Source organism: Melospiza melodia, chromosome 3, assembly GCF_035770615.1.
Source record: "Melospiza melodia melodia isolate bMelMel2 chromosome 3, bMelMel2.pri, whole genome shotgun sequence".
Lineage (NCBI taxonomy): Eukaryota > Metazoa > Chordata > Aves > Passeriformes > Passerellidae > Melospiza > Melospiza melodia.
The window spans coordinates 12674836-12693729 of NC_086196.1; the positions used below are offsets into that span (position 1 = coordinate 12674836).

The 18894-nt window shown below is 48.2% G+C and overlaps 1 protein-coding gene across 1 annotated transcript; it reads left to right on the forward strand.

Moving 5' to 3' along the window:
* The first annotated feature begins 220 nt into the window (after nucleotides 1-220).
* Nucleotides 221-14817, forward strand: KLF11 (KLF transcription factor 11). Its single transcript, XM_063150826.1, has 4 exons — nucleotides 221-297; nucleotides 2695-2949; nucleotides 8979-9972; nucleotides 11928-14817. The coding sequence occupies exons 1-4, from the start codon at nucleotides 256-258 to the stop codon at nucleotides 12242-12244; spliced, it is 1608 nt and encodes a 535-aa protein (XP_063006896.1). The 5' UTR covers nucleotides 221-255; the 3' UTR covers nucleotides 12245-14817.
* Nucleotides 14818-18894: the final 4077 nt, after the last annotated feature.

The window sequence follows — 18894 nt, forward strand, 5'->3', positions numbered from 1 at the left end:
CCGCCCGCCGCCGCTCATTGGCCGGGCGCGGGCGGCGGCGGGCGCTGATTGGCCGGGGCCGTCCCCCCCGCGCTGTTTGGCGCAGGCCGCGCTCAGAGCGCTCCCCCCGCGCGCGGCCGCGCCGCTCCCGGCGGGCGGGGCCGGGAGGAGGCGGCGCTGCCGGGTGCCGCTCCCGCCGCTGTGTGCGCGCCCCTGCTGCCGCCGCTGCCGCTGCCCGGGAGCGCCGCTGCCAACGCCGCCCGCCCGAGCCGCGCCATGCACGGCTCGCCCTGCTCGGACATGGGAGATGCGCCCGCGGTGAGCACCGGGCGCGCGGAGGGAGGGATGGAAGCGGGGGCGGTGGGGATGGCCAGCGCCAGTGCAGTCCGGGCACGTGCTCGGTGGCGGGCACAGTGCGGGGACCGTCCCCGCCTCGGCCGGGACCGCTACTCACCCGGCGGGGAGCGGCTTGGTTGGGCAGCGGGTGCGGGGCGGCTGTGCCAGGGCAGAGCCCTCAGGAGCGGGTGTTGCTCCGGTCACCTGCAGGGAAGGGGGGCGGCCCTCGCTCAGCCACCGTGCGGGGGCGGCGGCAGGGTGGGAGCTGCCCTCCGCCCCCTTCTCCTCCTCCTCCTCCTGCTTCCTTTCGCGCCATCCTCCCTTCCGTGGCACCGCCCGGCCGCGGGCAGCCGCCGTGGGGCGGGGAGCGGGTGGGGGCCCCTGCGGGCGGCGGGAGGCGCTGCCCGCGGTGGGACCCGCGCTGCCCCCCGGCACCGCCCGCCCGCTGCCCTGCGGCCCGCACTGCCCGCACGGTGGGTCCTGCCCGGGAGCGACAGCACTGCCCGCACCCCCGCCTCCATCCTGCCCGGGAGCGACCGCACTGCCCGCACCCCCGCCTCCATCCTGCCCGGGAGCGACCCGCACTGCTCGCATCGCTCTGCCCGCGCCCCATGCTCCCTGAGCGTGCCCCATCCTTCCCACCAGCGACCCGCCCTGCCGATGCCCATCGTGCCCGCTTCCCGCACGTCGTTCCCGGCGGGGTGATGTGAGGACAGGCGCCTGGCGCGCTTGCCCATTTCCCTGGCAGCAGCCGGCGAGCCCGCGCTGCAGCGCTCGTCTGCAGAAAGAGCTTTTTTTGTGAGGTTTTTTTTTGGATTTCGGGGTGTTTTTTGAGGAAGCGAGGCACATTTTTTTTAATGTCTCTTCAGGGAAAGCTGCTGTCCTGAAATGTAGGGTTGGAGAATATCAGCCCGTGGGCTTGGCTGCCTGGAGGCGCGCTTGGAGGAGCGCTGGCAGACTGTGCTCGGTGCCTCGCCTCGCCTGGCGTGCCCCGTGTCACAGGCCATTGAGGGCCAGGCTTGCAGGCACACATCGTGTTTTCCTCTCACCGTTTTTCAGTGGAAATTCTTAGAAGTCTCTCTCGAAAGTGTTAATTGCTTTTACCCCTTCCAGTCCCCAGACCATGACATCTCCATGCCTGGTACCTCATGTTTGAGGTGAAAGTCCTCTGTGAGTGCAGTACCAATATTTTTGATACATGATGCTTAGCAGGGTTGCCTGCACATCCCTAGAGTGCAAACACAGCTTTTCATCTTTGTGACACTATTGAATAAGGATCATCCCACATTACTTAACTCAGTAACAAAACTCATTGACTTAGAGTACGTGCTGTTACCCAATGAGTAGAATTCCTTCTAGGGCTTGAGGCCATGCTCACTGTGTGGTGTTGCCTTTAGAGTTAAAACCTTTTTCCTGCAGTACATAAACACTCTGTGTAACAGCAGTAGGCCCAAGAGGCTTGGTCCACACTTCTAAATCTCAGCCTTCAGGTTAGTTGGTGTGTCTAAAGACTGGAGGAGCCTGGATTCCTCGCTGAGACTGAGCTGGCATGTGAGTAATAACCCATCAGGCTAGCGTAGCTTTTGGAGCCACTGCCAAGCACTGTGAGAGCTTTGTGAAGTTTGGATATCCTTGTGCAGAGAAGTCAAGTGTTTTGCACGTGTACACATGCACACAAAAATACTCTGTGATGCTTGCAATTGGAAACGAGTCAGTATGATTACATTTGTCTTCGTTTTACTCAGAGTGTGTTTTAGGTACCTAGCACCCATGTAGCATCAGGCCTTTCTGAAGTACAATGCAAACAGTTCCACTGTACTTTGAAAACTATTTTCCTTCCATCTTTTCCCCATCCTGGCTTCCCTGTTCAAAATAAGATTGAAAATCTTTTGTGATGTGCAGTACTCCAAGTCAATGATCGTACCTTAAAGCATCTTCCTGGCAGCTGAAATTTATCTTCTAAATGTTTCCAGAATGAGATTAGTGCTGAATAGTCTTTTGGATTCAGGAAACAGCCTTCTCTAAACAAGGTTCAAAGTCAGGATTTTCCTCTTTTATGCTTGTATGGAAGCATGGGGTGTGTTTGTTCAGAGCAGTGTCATCCAGGAAAGTAAGCTTGGAAATGTGAGCCACACACATATCTGTTCTTTTCCTGGAAAATCACATGTCCTCCTTTTCTTTTTCTTTTTTTTTTTTTTTAAAGAAGGGAGTGTGGGGATGAGCTGCTCGGGGGAGAGTGAGAGATGAGCCAGCTGGTAAAAGTCTTGCCACGGGCATGGGATCTGTTTCAGTTGACCTTCATTGTGAGCAGACAGTGTGTGGGTGGTGTCAGTTCTGTGTCTGACTCGTGCTAACAGCCAGTAATCCGATTTCACCCAGGTTGACATTGTGGACATCTACGAGTCCATCCGGGAACGGCAGCGCCATGACAGCGAGAGGTCCACCTGCAGCACCCTGGAGCAGAACGACATTGAAGCTGTTGAAGCCCTTGTTTGTATGAGCTCCTGGGGGCAAAGATCACAGAAAGGTGACATATTAAAGATAAGGCCCCTCACGCCCTTCTCGGATTCTGGGGATTTCACAATGCACGCCGAGGCTCCGGCTGAGTTACCAAAGGACTGTCTATCCACACTGGTAAGAAAAGCATGAACACCAAACAAATATGCCCCACACGTGGGTGTCACAGCCCTGCAATGCTTTAAATTGGCTGGAAAAGACAGGCTTGCTCAGGTGTCCCTTTGCCACAGCCTGTGCTGTGCACAGAGTAGTGAGGTGGGCATGTTGAGTTTGTGGTTTTTTGCTGTCTCTGGTTTAGCAAATGTAGAGGCTTTTGTTAAATTTAGATGTGAAAGCCCTTGCTGACAGGTTATTGGATTTGACAGGGATGTCGAGATGGCTGTTGTAGGTTCCTTGGAACACTTTGAGTAGGAATGGCAGAGTGAGCCTTGGTGATTTGGCATCAGCATTTCTACAGGCATTGTATGAAAAAAGGCCCTTGATGATGTTATGCTTCACTGGTCATTGTAAGAGAAAGTGCACGTTGCCTTTATGAAATAGGCAATTTAATTAGTTTCTGTACTATGTGTTTGTACATGTAGTCTGTTATTTCTCCAGACATTGGTCTACTCCAGCTGACTAATGTTGGTTGAATCCAATTTTTTTTCTTTTGTTTCAAATTATGTTGCAACAAAAGTAGGTATTAAAAAAAGGCTTGGTGCCATCAGGGTTTTAGATGGTTAAGGCCCATTTCAACCAGTAGGCTTCTAGCATGCAGTTGCCAGGTAAAAGGGGAATAGTAGAGGAAAGAGGCTGAGATAAGAGCAGCCTGACAAGCAGCTGCCATAATATCTCCTGCTGCTCAGTGCTGACACTGTCTCTGGAGCAGCATAGGAGATACCCTTCAGTGGGAAAGGAGGAAGAAGAGGTGATGCAGGAAGACAGCATAGAGAGAAATGGATGAATAAGAAGGGACAGAGCAGTTTCATTTGTCTTTATCTAAAAGGTAGCCATGAAACAATGAGGTAATCATTGAGAAAAGATCTAGGGCTTGCTGGGAGCTTGAAATAGAAAAGTGGAGTAGTGCTATCCATTGTTGGACTGTTTATTCTGCTCATAGCCTCTTACAGCTGTGCCCATTGCTGAGGAGAAAGGAATGAAAGACTTTTGTGGTGCTGTGAGTATACTTGCAGTGTCTTATGCAGGTTTACAGCTGCCTCATTGCCCTCCTTTTATTAATACACTTTTGAGCTTAATCAGAATGGCCATGACATAAGGCAATGTAGTGTCCTGGTGTTGGCTAGGATAGAGTTAGTTTTATTCCTAGTAACTGCACAGTGTTGTGTTTGTGATTTAGAATAGAATAATGCTGGTAACATACTGATGTTCCAGTTGTTGCTGAGCAGTGCTTACCCCATCCAGGTCAAGGACTTCTCAGATTCCCACCAGTGAGGAGGTGCCCAGGAAGCTGGGAAGTAGCATGGCCAGGGCAGGTGGTCCAAATTGGCCAGGAGGGTATTCCATACCATGGAGTGTCATGGCCAGCATAAAAACTGGGATGACCAGTGATGTTGGGAAGGACCTGGGCATTGGTCAGTAGGTGGTGAGCAATTGTACTGTGCACCACTTGTTTCTCTTGGGTTTTATTGCTCTCTCTCTTTGGTACCTCCCTGTAATAATAATTACAGTTGTTGTTATTATATTTTACTTTATTCCAATTATTAACTTGTTCTTGTGTCAACACATGAGTTTTATCTTTCTGATTCTCCTCTATGACAGATCTGACCAGACTGTGCTGAAACCTATTTGTTATCAGGATTCATTTTATTAGTTTATTAGTTGTTGATCACAGTGTTGAATTATTTGCTATCAGGGTTGTTGTGTTATGTAACAATTTACTTCTTGTGTATTTTCCCCCTAGTGTTATGGTATCATCTCTGGGGGCTGGGCTAAGGTTATCATTTTGTTGTACTTTGTAACACTGGATTATGTGATAGCACAGAACTGCTGCCCTTGAGACTCATCTGGTTTTCATGCTCTCAGCTCCTCTGTCATCACCTCTGTACTTGGGGAACCACCTATCAGAAACTGCTAATACTGACACCGCTTGCCTTTTTGCCTCAGAGAGCCAGCCTGTGTAGAAGGCAGGCACAATCTTCCCTTTCTTCTCCAGGCATGGGAATTTTGGAAATTTTGAATATCCTTGGGATGCTGAAACCATGGTCTGTGAATGACCAGGAGCTGGGGATGTGGTTCAGGTCTTGTTTAGGGTTAAGCAACTGTTTGTGGCTGCTCAGACCCTGGCATCACACATGCAGTGTGACCACTCAGACCCCAGCAGGGGATGATGCAGCTGAGCCAGAGGATGATGAGCTTGTGCCAAAATCAGTTTCCTTGTACACAAGAAGAAATGGACACCAAAGTCAGCTCATTTAGTGAAGGGGGATGAAGCAGGGCCATCACAAAAACTGGATGGAGGAGGAGACAGAACAAGAGATAACCACTCAATCCCTGGTTCTGAGGGATGTGAAGACGTTTCAGCTGCTGTCCAGGTGTGCACATTATCACCTGGCTGCTCCAGTGGGGCTAGTAGCTGGAATTAGGAGATAGGGAAGCCAAGCAGTTGGGAAGAGATCATTGATGAGGTGATTGGAAAAATGTCACAGGTCTTCAGCCTGTGGAGGCAACTCGGTCAAGTGTGAAGGAAGGTATCCCTTCAGGAAAGAGGCAGTGTCACCTGGGCAGGTGGGCTGCTGTGGGGAGACACATCTGCTACCTGAGGGAATTAGCTGTACCAGAGGGGTTTCTTATGACATGAGCAGGGCACAGTCACCCACAGATCCAGATGAAGTCAGTGTCCCCAACCCACATGGCAAAACTTTGAACCATTTGCCATGGACTGATCCAGTTCCAGAACACTTGCAATATATTCATGGTACCACTGTGGGCAATACAGCAGCAGAAGTTTTTGAGAAAGAGAAGAAAATAGTCCAGATCTCTGTGAAAGCTGCCATAAAACAAAGTAAGGTCCAGGAGCTTGCATGGCAGATCCAGTTTTTAAGAATAAAATAGCAAGGTGGATGTCATCAGATCCCAATGGATTTGATTAACAAAATAACAGATACACTTCTGCCAACTAGTAAGAAAAACACAAGTTTTCTTAGGCACTGTGGGGTTTTGGAGAATGCACATTCCAAATTGCAGTCTGATTGTCAGCCTTCTCTGTCAAGTGACCCAGAAGAAGAATGATTTCAAACGGGGCCCTGAACAACAACAAGCCTTTGAACAACTTAAACAGGAGATAATTCATGCAGAAAATTAACTCTGCCCCAGCCCTTGGGCCAGTCCGGGCAGGACAAGATACAAAACATGTGCTCTACACTGCAGCCAAAGAAAGTGGCCCTACCTGGAACCTCTGGTAGAAGGCACAGGGGAGAATTAGGTCAGCCTCTAGGATTTTGGAGTTGGGGTAGAGAGGATCTGAAGCCCTCTGCATTCCAGCTGTAAAACAGATACTGGCAGCTTACAAAGAGGTTCCAGCTGCTTTGGAAGTGATTGGTACTGAACACAGCTTCCCTGGCATCCTGATTGCTGGGCTGGATGTGCAAAGGATGGGTCTCCTACACATCCTGTAGCTGATGCTGTGTGGAATGAGTGGGAGTTGCTGGTCACACTGGGTTCTCAAATAGGAAACCTCAATTACTTCCAAGACTCCTGGGATTGGTGAGATGGCAGACTCCTGGATGCCACCTGGTGAGGAGATGACACGTGCTGAAGAGACTATTGTATAATAAGTTACCCAAAAATGAGAAACAATATGCCCTGTTTGATTCCTGCTGTGTTGTAGGAAAGCACTGAAGATGGAAAGTGGCTGTATGGTGTAGCCTACAAAAAATTACAGAAACTGCTGAAGGAGAAGGTGAATTGAGTTACTTTGCAGAGGTGAACATTGGCTTTAGACACTGCTGAACAGGAAGAACAGCCAGTGCTTTATCTCTGTGCTGATTCACGGGTGGTGGCAGATGCCCTGTGGTGGTGGCTGCAGTGATGGAAGCAGAGCAGAGGTAAACCCATCTGGGCTGCTGCCTTGTGGCAAGGTACTGCTGCCTGGGTGGAGAGCCTGGTTGTAAGGGTACATCAGTGGATGCTCATGTACCCAAGACTTGGGCCACCAAGGAACATCAGAACTACCAATGGGTGGATCAGGCTTCTAAGATTGAAGTGGCTCAGGTGGATCTGGATTGGCAAGATTCACCAGTGTGAATTATTTATTGCTTGGTGAGCCCATGACATCTGAGGCCATCAAGGAGGAAATGCAACATGTAGATGGGGTGATGATCAAGGGGTGGGCTTGACCATGGACACTCTTGTTGGGCTATCCATAGTTGTGAAACACACACTTCAGTTATTCAAGACAAGCAGTTAAAGCCTCTTTGGTGTGGAGGACAATGGCTGAAATACAAATATGGGAACACCTGGCAAATGGACTCTATCAGACTCCCACAAATCCACCCAGGCAGGCACCATGTGCTTATGATGGTGGAAGCAACCACTGGATAACTGGAAATCTATTCCATGCCCCTGCCTGGAACACTGTCCTGAGCCTTGGAAAGCAAGTCTTGTGGCAACAGAGCACCCCAGAAAGAATTGAGCCAGGCAAGGGGACTCATTTTCAACACAACCTCACAGACACCTGGGTTGAAGAGCATGGCATTGTGTGGGTTTATCACCTCCCTATCATGTGCCAGTCTCCAGGAAAATTGAATGATATAACAGACTGTTACTGAGAGCAAGGGGTGGTGGGACCTTCAAACAATGGGATACACATTTAGCAAAGGCCACCTGGGCAGTCAGCACTAGTGCATCTGCCAGCTGTGCTCAAGCAAAACTTCTGCATAGTGTAGAACGGGATAAAGTCCCTGTGGTGCACACAAAAAAGCTGGGGAAAACAGTCAGATTTTTCCTGCATCAGGCAATGACAGTCCATCCATGGGGTTGCTGTTCTCAAGGACCTGGCTGCACTTGGTGGGTAATGTGGGAGGATAGGGAAGCCCAAAGTTTTGTTCCAGGGGATCTGGTTCTGTGTCAGAGCAGTCAGTGATTTGGGTTGGATGATGCTAATTGCCATATAACACTCATGTCACCCCTGCTGAGCTGCCTACACACAACATCAGGGGTATTACAGTAGGAATCACCCACATTCATGAAGAACAAACTTTGATGAAACTGGACAAACACAGCAGTGATGGAATGAGAACTAACTTCAGTAGGCTGCAATCCAACATAACACACCATCTTTTCTGCCCTGAATTGGAGCCCAAAGCAATCCATGAATGAGCTCAGCAGATGTTTTAGAGGGATGGCTCACAGACTAAGGGAATGATACCTGTATCAAAAGACAAGAAAAGTAATGGTGGTCAATTGGGATGTATTGAAAAGTGTGGGCATGATGTAAATGCATAGAATATGGGGTAGATATTTTTTCAGCTGGGATCAAGTGTTTTCATCCTAGTAGCTGGCAGAGTACTGTGTTTGGGATTTAAGGTAAGAATAACATTAATAACACACTGATGTTTTAGAGTAAGCACAGTTCAGCAGCAATTAAACCAAGGGCTTCTCAGTGTCTCCTGCTCTGCCAGTGAGGAGGAGAAGCCTTGTGAGAGAGCATGGCTAGGACACTACTGACCGATCTGGCCAAAGGGGTGTTCCATACCATAGAGCATTGTGTCCAGTGTATAAACTGGGGGGAGTTAGCCAGGAGGGGCCAGTCACTGCTTGGGATCAGGCCAGGTGGGTGGTGAGCAGTTGTACTCTGCATCATTTGTTGCTCTTGAACTTTATTTCTCTCTGTCTTTTTATCTGTGCTTTTTATATTTTTATTATTGTATTTTCCTGTATTTGAATTATTAACTTGTCCTCATCTCAACCCATAGGTTTTACCTTTTTCTGATTCTCCTTCCCATCCATCTGGGGGTGGAGGATGAGTGAGTTTCATGGGACTTCATTGCCCTCTGGGATTAAACCACAGCAGTAGACTTTATTCAGTTTGTTCTAAGAGGCACATTGAGATGCTGGGAGAGGGCATGTAATTTTATTTTTCAGAGTGAAAACGGGAAAACTGTGCCATGGAATTACACTGATGCACACTGTTGTGGGTTTTTTTGCAGTGCATGACCCCTCCACACAGCCCTGACTTTGTTGAGATGTCGGCAGCCACGCTCCTGTCCTCACAGGTGACTTACTCCAAACCAAGGACAGTCATGGCAAACACAGCTGCCTGCTCGGTCACCTCAGCCACCGGTGCCTCTCCCACAGCCAGGCCATCTGCTCCCAGTGTGGGGCCACCGTGCAGGCAGAAGCCAGTGATCTCTGAGTTCCCTGCCCCTCAGCCCTGCAGGGCCATGGCAACAAGTGTCATACGGCACACAGGTGATAGTTCTGCTTACCATCACATTCCTGCTGTGCAAGAGCAAACAAAGGTAACTTCAGGCTGCAGCGCTTCCAGAGACTGGTGTGGAGCGGATGACCCAAAACATTCCAGACTGCCACAGGACACGTGGGCTGCGGATGATTTAATCGACAAAACCTCTCCGGCACATCAGCCTTATGCACATGACTCCAGTGATATTGTGACCAATAAAGGGCAGCTACCGGTCCGGCCTGTTTCGCCACAAACCCACTTACCAAAGAATTGTGAGAATGACTTGCAAAAAAGAGCTACCCCAGTGACACCTGCCCCTGTCTCCAGCCCCCAGGTTCTCTGTCAGATGATCCCTTTAAATGGACAAAGCAGCATGATTAATGCCTATGTGAAGCCTCCAGCTCCAGCACTCTCAGCTCCCATGAAGCCCATCTTGCCCCAGACAGCCCCGCTGCCCCAGCCCGTGCTCATGGGCCCCTCTGTGCCTCAGGGGACTGTCATGTTGGTTCTGCCACAGCCCGCTGTCCCGCAGGCGCCGCCGTGCCCGCAGGCCCTGGTGACTGTGGGCAGCACCAAGCTCCTGCCCCTCGCCCCTGCTCCCGTGTTCATCGCTTCTGGCCAGACCTGTGCCCCCCAGGTGGACTTCTCCAGGCGGAGGAATTACGTGTGCGACTTCCCCGGCTGCAAGAAAACCTATTTCAAGAGTTCCCACCTCAAGGCCCACCTGCGCACCCACACCGGTGCGTGAGGGGCCCTGCCCGTGTGGGGTGCTGAAATGCACGCTCTTTGCAAGGAGGGGGTGGGAAAGGGAAGGAGCAGGTGATGGGGAAGCTTTTGCTCATCTCAGGGATGGAAGGAATGTTCATTCTCCATGGACAGGCAAAACAAGATGTACTTTGTTCTGAGACCTCAGCTGACCCTGTAGTGTTAGCTGAATTTCACAGGCTTTAGCTGGAGTGAAGCTTTGCCGTCTGTGTGCGTGTGTTTAGATCTAAGTGGAATCCTGCCATCTGGACTAGATGGAAATGAATTGTGCAAGTTCCTTTTTTTGGAGCATGGGGAGGTCTGGTGTAGGCAAAATACAGTACAGGTAGTTGGTCCTAATTGTCACATGAGTAAAAGAAAAGAGAAACTCAGGGGTTTTTTTTGTTTCTTTGGTGTTTTTTTGCTCCCCCAGAGTTTTGTGTAGGATAAATGGGAATGCATTGAGATTTTTGGCTGCTGTGTTAGGAAGCAGAGCTCCTATGAGAGTGTAACAGTTTATTCAGTTGCAAAAGGGGAATTTTAGTAGTAAATGAAAATTAATTGTAATTAATATGAAGTGATTTGCTCCATAAATTGGGTCAGTGGGGAAACAGTCTATATGTGTTTTACTTACTTACCTTTTTTCTGCTTCCAGGATCTTGTTAAATTAAAACTAACTTTGAGTTCTCAGGGATTATTTTTGATTTTGAAGGATAGGCATGGTGGGAGATTATTGGTATAGAATAATTCTGTCTATTTTTGTTTTTCCTTGGCTTTTCTCCCCTGGCTGCTGTTACCCACAGTCACTGGTTTATTGGATATCAGCTTGTGTGATGGGATTTGCATTAGTTTGGCAGCTTGTCTTCACAGTTCCTTTGGGGAAAGAGCTTAACCTCTACATGAAGCTGATAATTCTTGTAAACCATAGTTCAGAGGTAGAATGATGCTTCTGCTCCTGGCTTGAGAGGCTGCTGAATTAAACCTGGTGCTCCAGGATAAACAGACTATCAGCAAGTGCCTTGCTTTGTGCATGTGGCTGCTGATCCATAGGGAGCCTGGGTGTGTCCCTGTGTCATGTTTAAGATACAGTGGCAGATGAAACACACTGACCCCTCACTAGCCAGTTCCCATTACAGGATCAGGAGGAGGAGTAGTTCAGCTTTCTTTGTCTGCCTTTTCTCTGCATGCTGACTTGCTAGATCATAGCACATCCAGAAGACACAGACTTTACTCTCAATACCTGAAGTGAGAATGCTCCTGTGGGGTGTCCTTTCTCTTTGGGCCCCTTCTCTTCTGCCTCAAAGTGTTCCCATAATCTTGGGCCACGTGGTGGATGTTTATCTGGAGCCCTGTCGGAGTTGCAGGCAGTAGTTGCAGTTGTGGTTGTTCAGGACAGGTGGGATGTCCAGCAGTGGCCCAAGATGAGCAGCAGCTGATGTGGGCAGCCTTGCTGCCATTCCTGGTCTCTGGGGGCTGGCAGGACAGGCTTTGCTTGGGAGTGCTTGCTGGTGTGTTTGTGTGCAGGACTGGATCACTGGAGCAGCAGGACCCCGAGACTCCATTCCAGGCTTCCTGTTTGCCTCCTGTATTTGTGGATGACATGCTGCAGCCAGAGAGATATGGATGCATGGGGATGGGGGCAGGGGCTTGCTTCTAGTTCAGTCAGCAGATAAGGCATCTTTATGAAGGCTCTACTTCTTTAAACTTGGACTTTAGACAACTGAAAAACCAGACTTGATTAAAGAACACTTAAAGAGAGATACAAGGAAATAAGTAGAAATGATAGCTATTATTCTCTGGAACAGAACTTCAGCTTAATCTTACACTGACTGCACAGATGAGCAGTTCTGTGAACTCACTGGTTCCTGCAAGGCAGATTTTAAGTTAGCCCTTTGATAAGACTGCAACACAACTTCTCAAAAGTAACAAATGCTTCCTTTATGTCCTTCAGGGGAAAAACCTTTCAGCTGCAACTGGGAGGGCTGTGACAAGAAGTTTGCCCGCTCGGATGAACTGTCGCGGCACCGCCGGACGCACACGGGCGAGAAGAAATTCTCGTGCCCGGTGTGCGAGCGCCGCTTCATGCGCAGCGACCACCTCACCAAGCACACGCGCCGCCACATGGCCACCAAGAAGACCCCCAGCTGGCAGACAGAGCTTGGCAAACTCAGCAGAATTGCCACAGCAGAGAAGCCCAAGAGCAGCAGCAGCAGCAGCAGTGCTCTGAGTATGCTCATCCCCATGCCATCACCCGCCTGCCAGGGCTAGAGTGAAGAGGCGCCTTCTGCAGACTGTCTGAGGATCAGGAAGAGCTCCGATGGCAGCAGCAGAATGGGAAATGGCTTTTATTTTCCTCGTGTTCGTGTGTACTTTAGTTTCCTGCAGTTTAGGTCCTCTGTTGATAGTGCTATGTGAGAAATCTATCATGTTTCCTCATCCCTTCCCTGTTGGATTTTTTTTCAGTACTTGGGCAATTGCAATCACCAGCACTTCAGGAAAGTAGAACTCCTTGGAAATTATTTTGGCAATAGGTTAAAAAAAGTTGTAATGCTTGCTGTTAATATTTTGATGGACAGTAAAACAGGGTGGTTTTTAATTTTTATAGTACTATTTTCTATACCAAATATATTTTGTATTTGTTCATTTAGGTCTTGTTATGCAGGCAAATTACTTGCATTAGTAGGGCTGTGCTGGATGAGACCCAGAGTTTTGGAAACTCCTTTTCAGTAAACCTAAACTATTGCATTCAGAGTGTTTTATAAACACTTACCATTTGATAACATATTTTTTGGTTTTCCCACTTGCAGATCCTGATCCTGCCATGGGCTAGTGCTCTTACACCCTCCTTGTGCAGGTAGATCGAAGATCAAAATGAGTCAGTAGTTTTTAAAACAAACCAAACCAGAATGACCTTATTTGAGAATACAAGAGCTGAAATCCTTCACATTTTAGGAATTCATACCCTTTGCAAGTAGAAGCTGATGTGGCTGTTGGTAGAAGCATTCTCGAGTCCACATGCCACTGAAGCAAAGTTTGGAGGAGCCAGACTGCTCTGGTGGAGGTAGAAGTACAAACACTGTTTAGAAATTTTGACACTAAAAATTATGCTTTATTTTTGGTCCTACTAAGCCAACATATCAAAATAAACTGAAAAATGCAAAAATGGCAAGATAGCCCATGAAAAATTAGTGGGTCTCTCTTTATATTTTTTTGAGTAGAGGAGAAATAAAAAAATTAAAGGGTTTTTTTGTATTGTGGATGCTTGTGCACCTTATAGTTCAAGGCTTTCTTTTACCTGTATCAATGCACCAGAGGAAATACTAATTGTGTCTTAAGAAATAGCCACCATGTCAACTTGATGATGCTCTTCATGTGGCCTTATACTTCTCCACAGTACTTTGTATAAAATCACCCTTTTCTATTAAACAATACACTCTCCCTGTTGAATGGATTTTCTTTTACACAAAGTGTAATGATAGTTAAGAAATGGAACCAATGGCTGCAGGAGTGCTGTGTTGTAATAGCATGGTGTGAGTAACAAAATGCCCATAGCACAGTCAGACTGCTCCATTCCCAGGTGCAGGAGGAGTGTGTGTGTACTGTAGCAGAGCTGACAGTGCAGCAAAGCACCAGCTGTTTTGCTGGGAGACAGCTTCCCCCCCCCAAATGAAATATTTCTGGAGTGCTTATTCCTTCTGGACTCTTCTCCCTTCAGCCACTCCTGCACTGAAGCATAGTTGAGCACTGAGGAGGATTGTTCTTCCTATATGCATCAACTGTGGATAACTAGGAATGCACTCTCTTTTACTGCTTTGTTCTGAAATCCTGGTCTTGCTTCCCAGGGTGGGCAAAGCATGGATCTCATCTCTGGAGGTGCTGACTTGGCAGAGACCTGTTTCAGTTAAAGCACATTATGTCATTATTTTTTACACTAAAATCTATAGTTATAATTAAGAGTGGTAAGTTTTCAAGCTGCACTAAATTGGAGTATTGTGCTAAGTGTACTGAAGTTTTTGTGCCTGACCTTGTGAAGGCCCACACCCTGCTCACTGACACGTGCTGTGATCCCAGTGTACGTGCCAGTGGGTGTGTGTGGACCTTGCTTTGGACTCTCCAAAGGGCTCAGCTGGAACCTCTTTGCCTGGTGAAGTGGATCCTTGTGGTGTTGCTGTTCTCTGTTGCTACCTAGTTTTCCAAGTTTCTGTGGTGAACAAAGAGATGTTGCTGCTCTTCCTTTTTTTTTTTTCCCTCAGAAATCTCTTAGAAGAAGAAGTCTGGCTTTTGGATGCTGTTTTTGCATGCTTTTAACCAGGGGAAGCATGTCCTGTCTCAGTTTAGTAGCCAGTTTAGCACTTCATTTTTTTACAGACTGACTATTTATGGTGCTCACCTGAGAAAACAATTTGGGAACTCTTGTCATAATTATATAAATTGTCATGTTTTTTGCATTACGGGGCTGGGGGGAAACAGTGGACTTGGAGAATACAGACTTTTTTAAAAAGTGTGTCAAGTATGTGTGTCACCATGTGGAAAAGCAGCTGCTCCCTCCTTGTTTGGGTGAGGCTGGCCTGCAGTTCCTGGCAGCCTGCTCTGGGATGTGTGGATCGTTCCCTGTGGATGTGCGTGAATAGCTGTGCCTGTGTCTGCTCTGCCTGTTCCTTCCTGCTGCTGTCTAAGGGTTATTTATGGATTAAGCATGACTGGCATAGCTGCTGTCTTTGCACTTTACTGCCTGAACTCTACTGTTCAGTCTTTTTATTTTGAGCCTATATTTTACGGAAATGGAACTGCATTTTTGTACGTGTTTTTAACTTTTATTAAATAAAATGTATGTAACGTGACTGGTTTTAAGTCATAAAAAAAATCGTGGATTTTCAGGTTTCAGAGGTGTCCATTCCAGAACTATGTCAATCCTTCAGGATTAGGTTGTGTGTCTAGGCCAGTGGAAGACTTTGGGGCTAGCTAATTCACTTCCCTGTAAAGGCTGGATTTTTTTGATCCTGTTGTAAATTGACCAATGCTCACTTGTTTGTGATTTTACACCATTCATCTCGTGGTTTTGGTAGAAGGTGCACACCCCCAGCAGGCCTTGGGGCTGCTCTCTGGGAACAAGAGTTCCCAGCTCCACACCACTCCCAGCCCGGCCTCCCTCAGCTGCAAGGGATGTGCTGGGTGCTGCTCTGTTAGTGTCACAAGCTGTGCATGGAGTGAGTGCTGGAAATAAGGCAGAAATGACAATTTATTTCAGAAGGTGGCTGTGCTAGTCCCAGTTCTTTCTGCTCTGGTGGGGACATGGCAGGGTGGGTGTTAACTCGCAGTCTCAGCTGGGAAGGAGGTGTCCAATGATAGTGACAGCAGCAGCAAACACGTACATTTTTATGCTGTTTCCCTCTGACCAGTTCCTGAGCTGCAGAAATGTTTATTTCCAGCAGAAAGGGAGAAGGTGTAATGATTCCAGCTTTTTGTCACAGCCTTTCTCTGCTCAGTCTGTGCAGCCCTCAGGGAGTGACCTGGGAGCAGTGACTCAAGGCTTTGTCCACAGAAGAGCACATTGTTCTTGCATGTGTGAGGAAGGTGAAAAGAGATCTCATGCATGCTTCTGCTTCCCCCTCAGGAGAACAACTGGAAGGGAAAGCTTAGGTGTAGGTTTAATGCTCTGGCAGAACAGCACAAACTTCAGCCCCTGGGCTCTGCAGTTTGTCACAATGCCTTTGTCTCCCAGGGGAAGATGTCTTACCTGTCCCTACTATTTTTCAAGGAAGATTTTTCTGAGCATCCAATTATATCCCTAAGAATACTTGTTGTAGGGTTTGGGTTTTTTTGCTGATTTTTATTTTGTTTCCCTGGCTTTGTTTATGTGAAACATGGCAATGGATTTCAGTCTGTGCTCACCTTCCTGCTTTTCCTTAGACCCAAGCTGTGGTCTGAGCTGTCCCATGTAGCCAGGAGGTGCACTCAGTCCACATCCTAATGGGGCTGGAGTCTGGAACAGCTTCATCCAGTGAGAGAAAACAGCCTGCATACAAGAAAGCCTTCCCAACTACCCCTGTGCTGACACAAGCATTGTTGGGGGCAAGTCTTTCTGTCTTGAAGCCATTCTAAATCCATAAAAAGGAATCATTTTCTGAAGGACAGTGGATTTGTGCTCAAACATGTCTATTGGCTTATGTTTCATCTTGCAGACAGTGGCATTGCTTGTTACACACACCACCCTGTGTGGTTGTACAGGCAAGCCCTGGGCTGAGCAGCAGCCTGAGCTGGCTTGCAAACTCATGAGCACTGATCCTCTTCAAGCCTGGGCACTGGGAGAGTGAATCCGCTCCGATGCTGTGGAGGTGGCAGAGGTGGCCCATGCTGCATGCTTGGTGTGCTCCTCCAGCCCAGGCCACAGCTCTGGCTAATATTCCCTTTCCAGCTGTGAAATCTGTACCCAACATCCTTTATCTGTCATCTCATGAGCTGAGTCCTGCCCCAGGGTTGCCTCTGGCTTGAGTTCATCTGCAGGGATAAATCTTCAGACTGGTTTTGGAGTTTAACCTGTGAGCCCATCTGCCTGTTTACCTTGAATTCACATCCAGCAAGGCAGCTTGAGGCAGGCAGGCTCTGGCTGGGAGAAGGCAAATTGCTTCCATGTCTGCAGCAAGAGTAAATCATTACTCAAAACCCAGCATCCTGCAGGCTGAGGAAATGGTGAGACAGTCCAGGAGGAAGCTGCAAAGCCTCAGCCACACCTCACAGTCCAGGCTGTCCTGGGATCCTCTGTCAAATGCAGCCTTCCTCCTCTTCTGCTTCAGCCCTCAGGTGTAGAAGGAAATTGATTACTTAAGTGCTGATGTGTGCAGAAGGCAATGGACACATCTGAAAACATGCAGAAGACTTGAGGAAGCTGGAGAGTTTGTCCCAGATGGGAAGAACACCTTAGGTTTAATGGTTTCTCTTGTGGCATCTCTTGAGTGAGTTCTCTGTTGGTTATCACTGCCCAGATAAATCCACTTCACCCTGTGCAAATAATTGCCATGTCCTGTGTCCAGGGTGAGGTGAGGGGGAGCCCTGCTGTGGATGTGGTTTGTGCCAGGCAGCTGGCAGATGTGGTGGGCAGCTCCATGAGGTTCCTGTGGCACAGCTACAGGGCCTGTGGGCCCCTGTGCCCCCCTTGCTGGGCAGAGGCTCTGTCTCAGCAAGGCCCTCTTGCTCCTTTTGGACTAGTGCAAAATGCAGCATGTAGCATTTATCTTTGTTAGATAAATAATGTAGTGATTTGGTTAAAAATAATAACCTTTTGCTGGTTTATTAATGGAGATTAATAGTGTCAGCTCAAAAGCACTTGTCAGCTATCCTGTCTTAGGCTGTGGGTATTAAACAGGAGGGTAGTTTCCAAAATGATAAGTAAGAGACTCTCCAGAGCCCTGCTTAATTCCAGCAAACTGTTTTAGGGGCAGGAAGTACTGGCAAGCTGAATAATTTCTTGTCCTTCAAGCAGTTGTGATTTGATGGTGGTTATAGAGAAATACCATGAAAAGAAAACAAACTTTTCAGTAATTCAGCTGGTTGGATATCAGCATTTGTAGGGGGATAGGATATAAGAACATAAAGGGAGTATATAAAGTAATCTTACCCCTAAGGAGTTGCAGCTGGGCAATTATCAAAGATTAGGAACAGGCCTGACTTTACCAGGCCACAGCTGTAACCAATGAGAAGAAGAGTGCTATAAAAGAGTGGGGGGGGGTGATTGAGAAGGGAGTTGGCTGCTGTGACAGGGAGTCAGTGCTTTGAGGAGCTGCCCCCAAGAAACACCAAGAAGATAGGAAACTTTTGTGATAAGGAGACAACAGTATGGAACCCCTGAAACAAGATGACAACATCCCTGAGATGTGGCAGTGGTCTATATAGTGTAATTGTCCTTTTTTTGAAAAACCCATTAATTCAAGAAGTTTCTCTTGACATCTGTTGTGGGCACAGCTACTGCTTCCATACTATCGTTCACCTGCAAATGATCTGGTGTCCTATTTTCTGTGAGCAAAGGATGGACAAAAGCAGAGTTACACTGACACCAGGTAATTAAACTGTAGTTGTGGCTTCCCAGGCACCAGCCCCACTGCCACTGTCCCTTTTGAGCATGGAGTTGGGTGCAGTTTGACCCAGAGGGAGGAGATCAGTCCCCATCAGTTCTTGGGCAGACTGAGAACCTGCTTGGGTACCACCATCCTGTTCTGCATGGGGTGAGAAGACAGATGGCTGTGGGCTGTCTGTGCCGGCTGGCTCTGTGGTCTGAGCTCACACCATTTTATGGCACAGAGAAAGCCTGCAAGATCATACTGCAGTTTGAGGTCCCTCCTTGCATCCCCAAAGTTCTTTCTTGCACTTTTTCCCTGGTGCAGTGACTGTCCCAGCTGCATCACTCCTTTCTGGACATTCTTGTGTTTCTGCAGCTCCTCCTTTTCTGGTGGTGATGCTGAAAAGGTTATCTGTGAAACCACTGCATCTTTGTTCAGATACAGAAATGTGCTTGTCTCTTGGTTATTTCAGAAGCTCATTTTATAAAGCAGCCCAGTGCTTTGCTATGTTCAGTAGAGATTTTTTTTTTTTTTTTTTTTTGCAGCCCAACAATATGTTCTGCTTAGGTATTATTTTTAATTAGTCAATTTCTGTAATTGTGAATACTTGGGCTTTCCTGTAGGAGAGTCTGAAATGGGTTGTAGAGCTGTTACCTGGGCCAGTCACCAAGAGCAGCCCTGTAAGGGCAGGCAGGGGACATGCAGGGTGACCTGGGGGAGGCAGAGCCCTGGTCCCTGCCTGCTCCTGTCACAGCATGGTCTGACAGCAGCGTGGCTTCCCTCTGTCTGCTGTGTCATTGGAGGCCATCCAAAAAGGCAGCAATCCGCTGGCCCTGTGCTCACAAAGAGGGGGGAGCTGTGACA

Bases quoted from the DNA above. Each gene is read 5' to 3' on its own strand.
- KLF11 (XM_063150826.1), top strand. From the start codon at position 256: ATGCACGGCTCGCCCTGCTCGGACATGGGAGATGCGCCCGCG. The intron at 2,950-8,978 runs GTAAGAAAAGCA...GTTTTTTTGCAG, and splicing joins AGGACTGTCTATCCACACTG to TGCATGACCCCTCCACACAG. The intron at 9,973-11,927 runs GTGCGTGAGGGG...TATGTCCTTCAG, and splicing joins CCACCTGCGCACCCACACCG to GGGAAAAACCTTTCAGCTGC.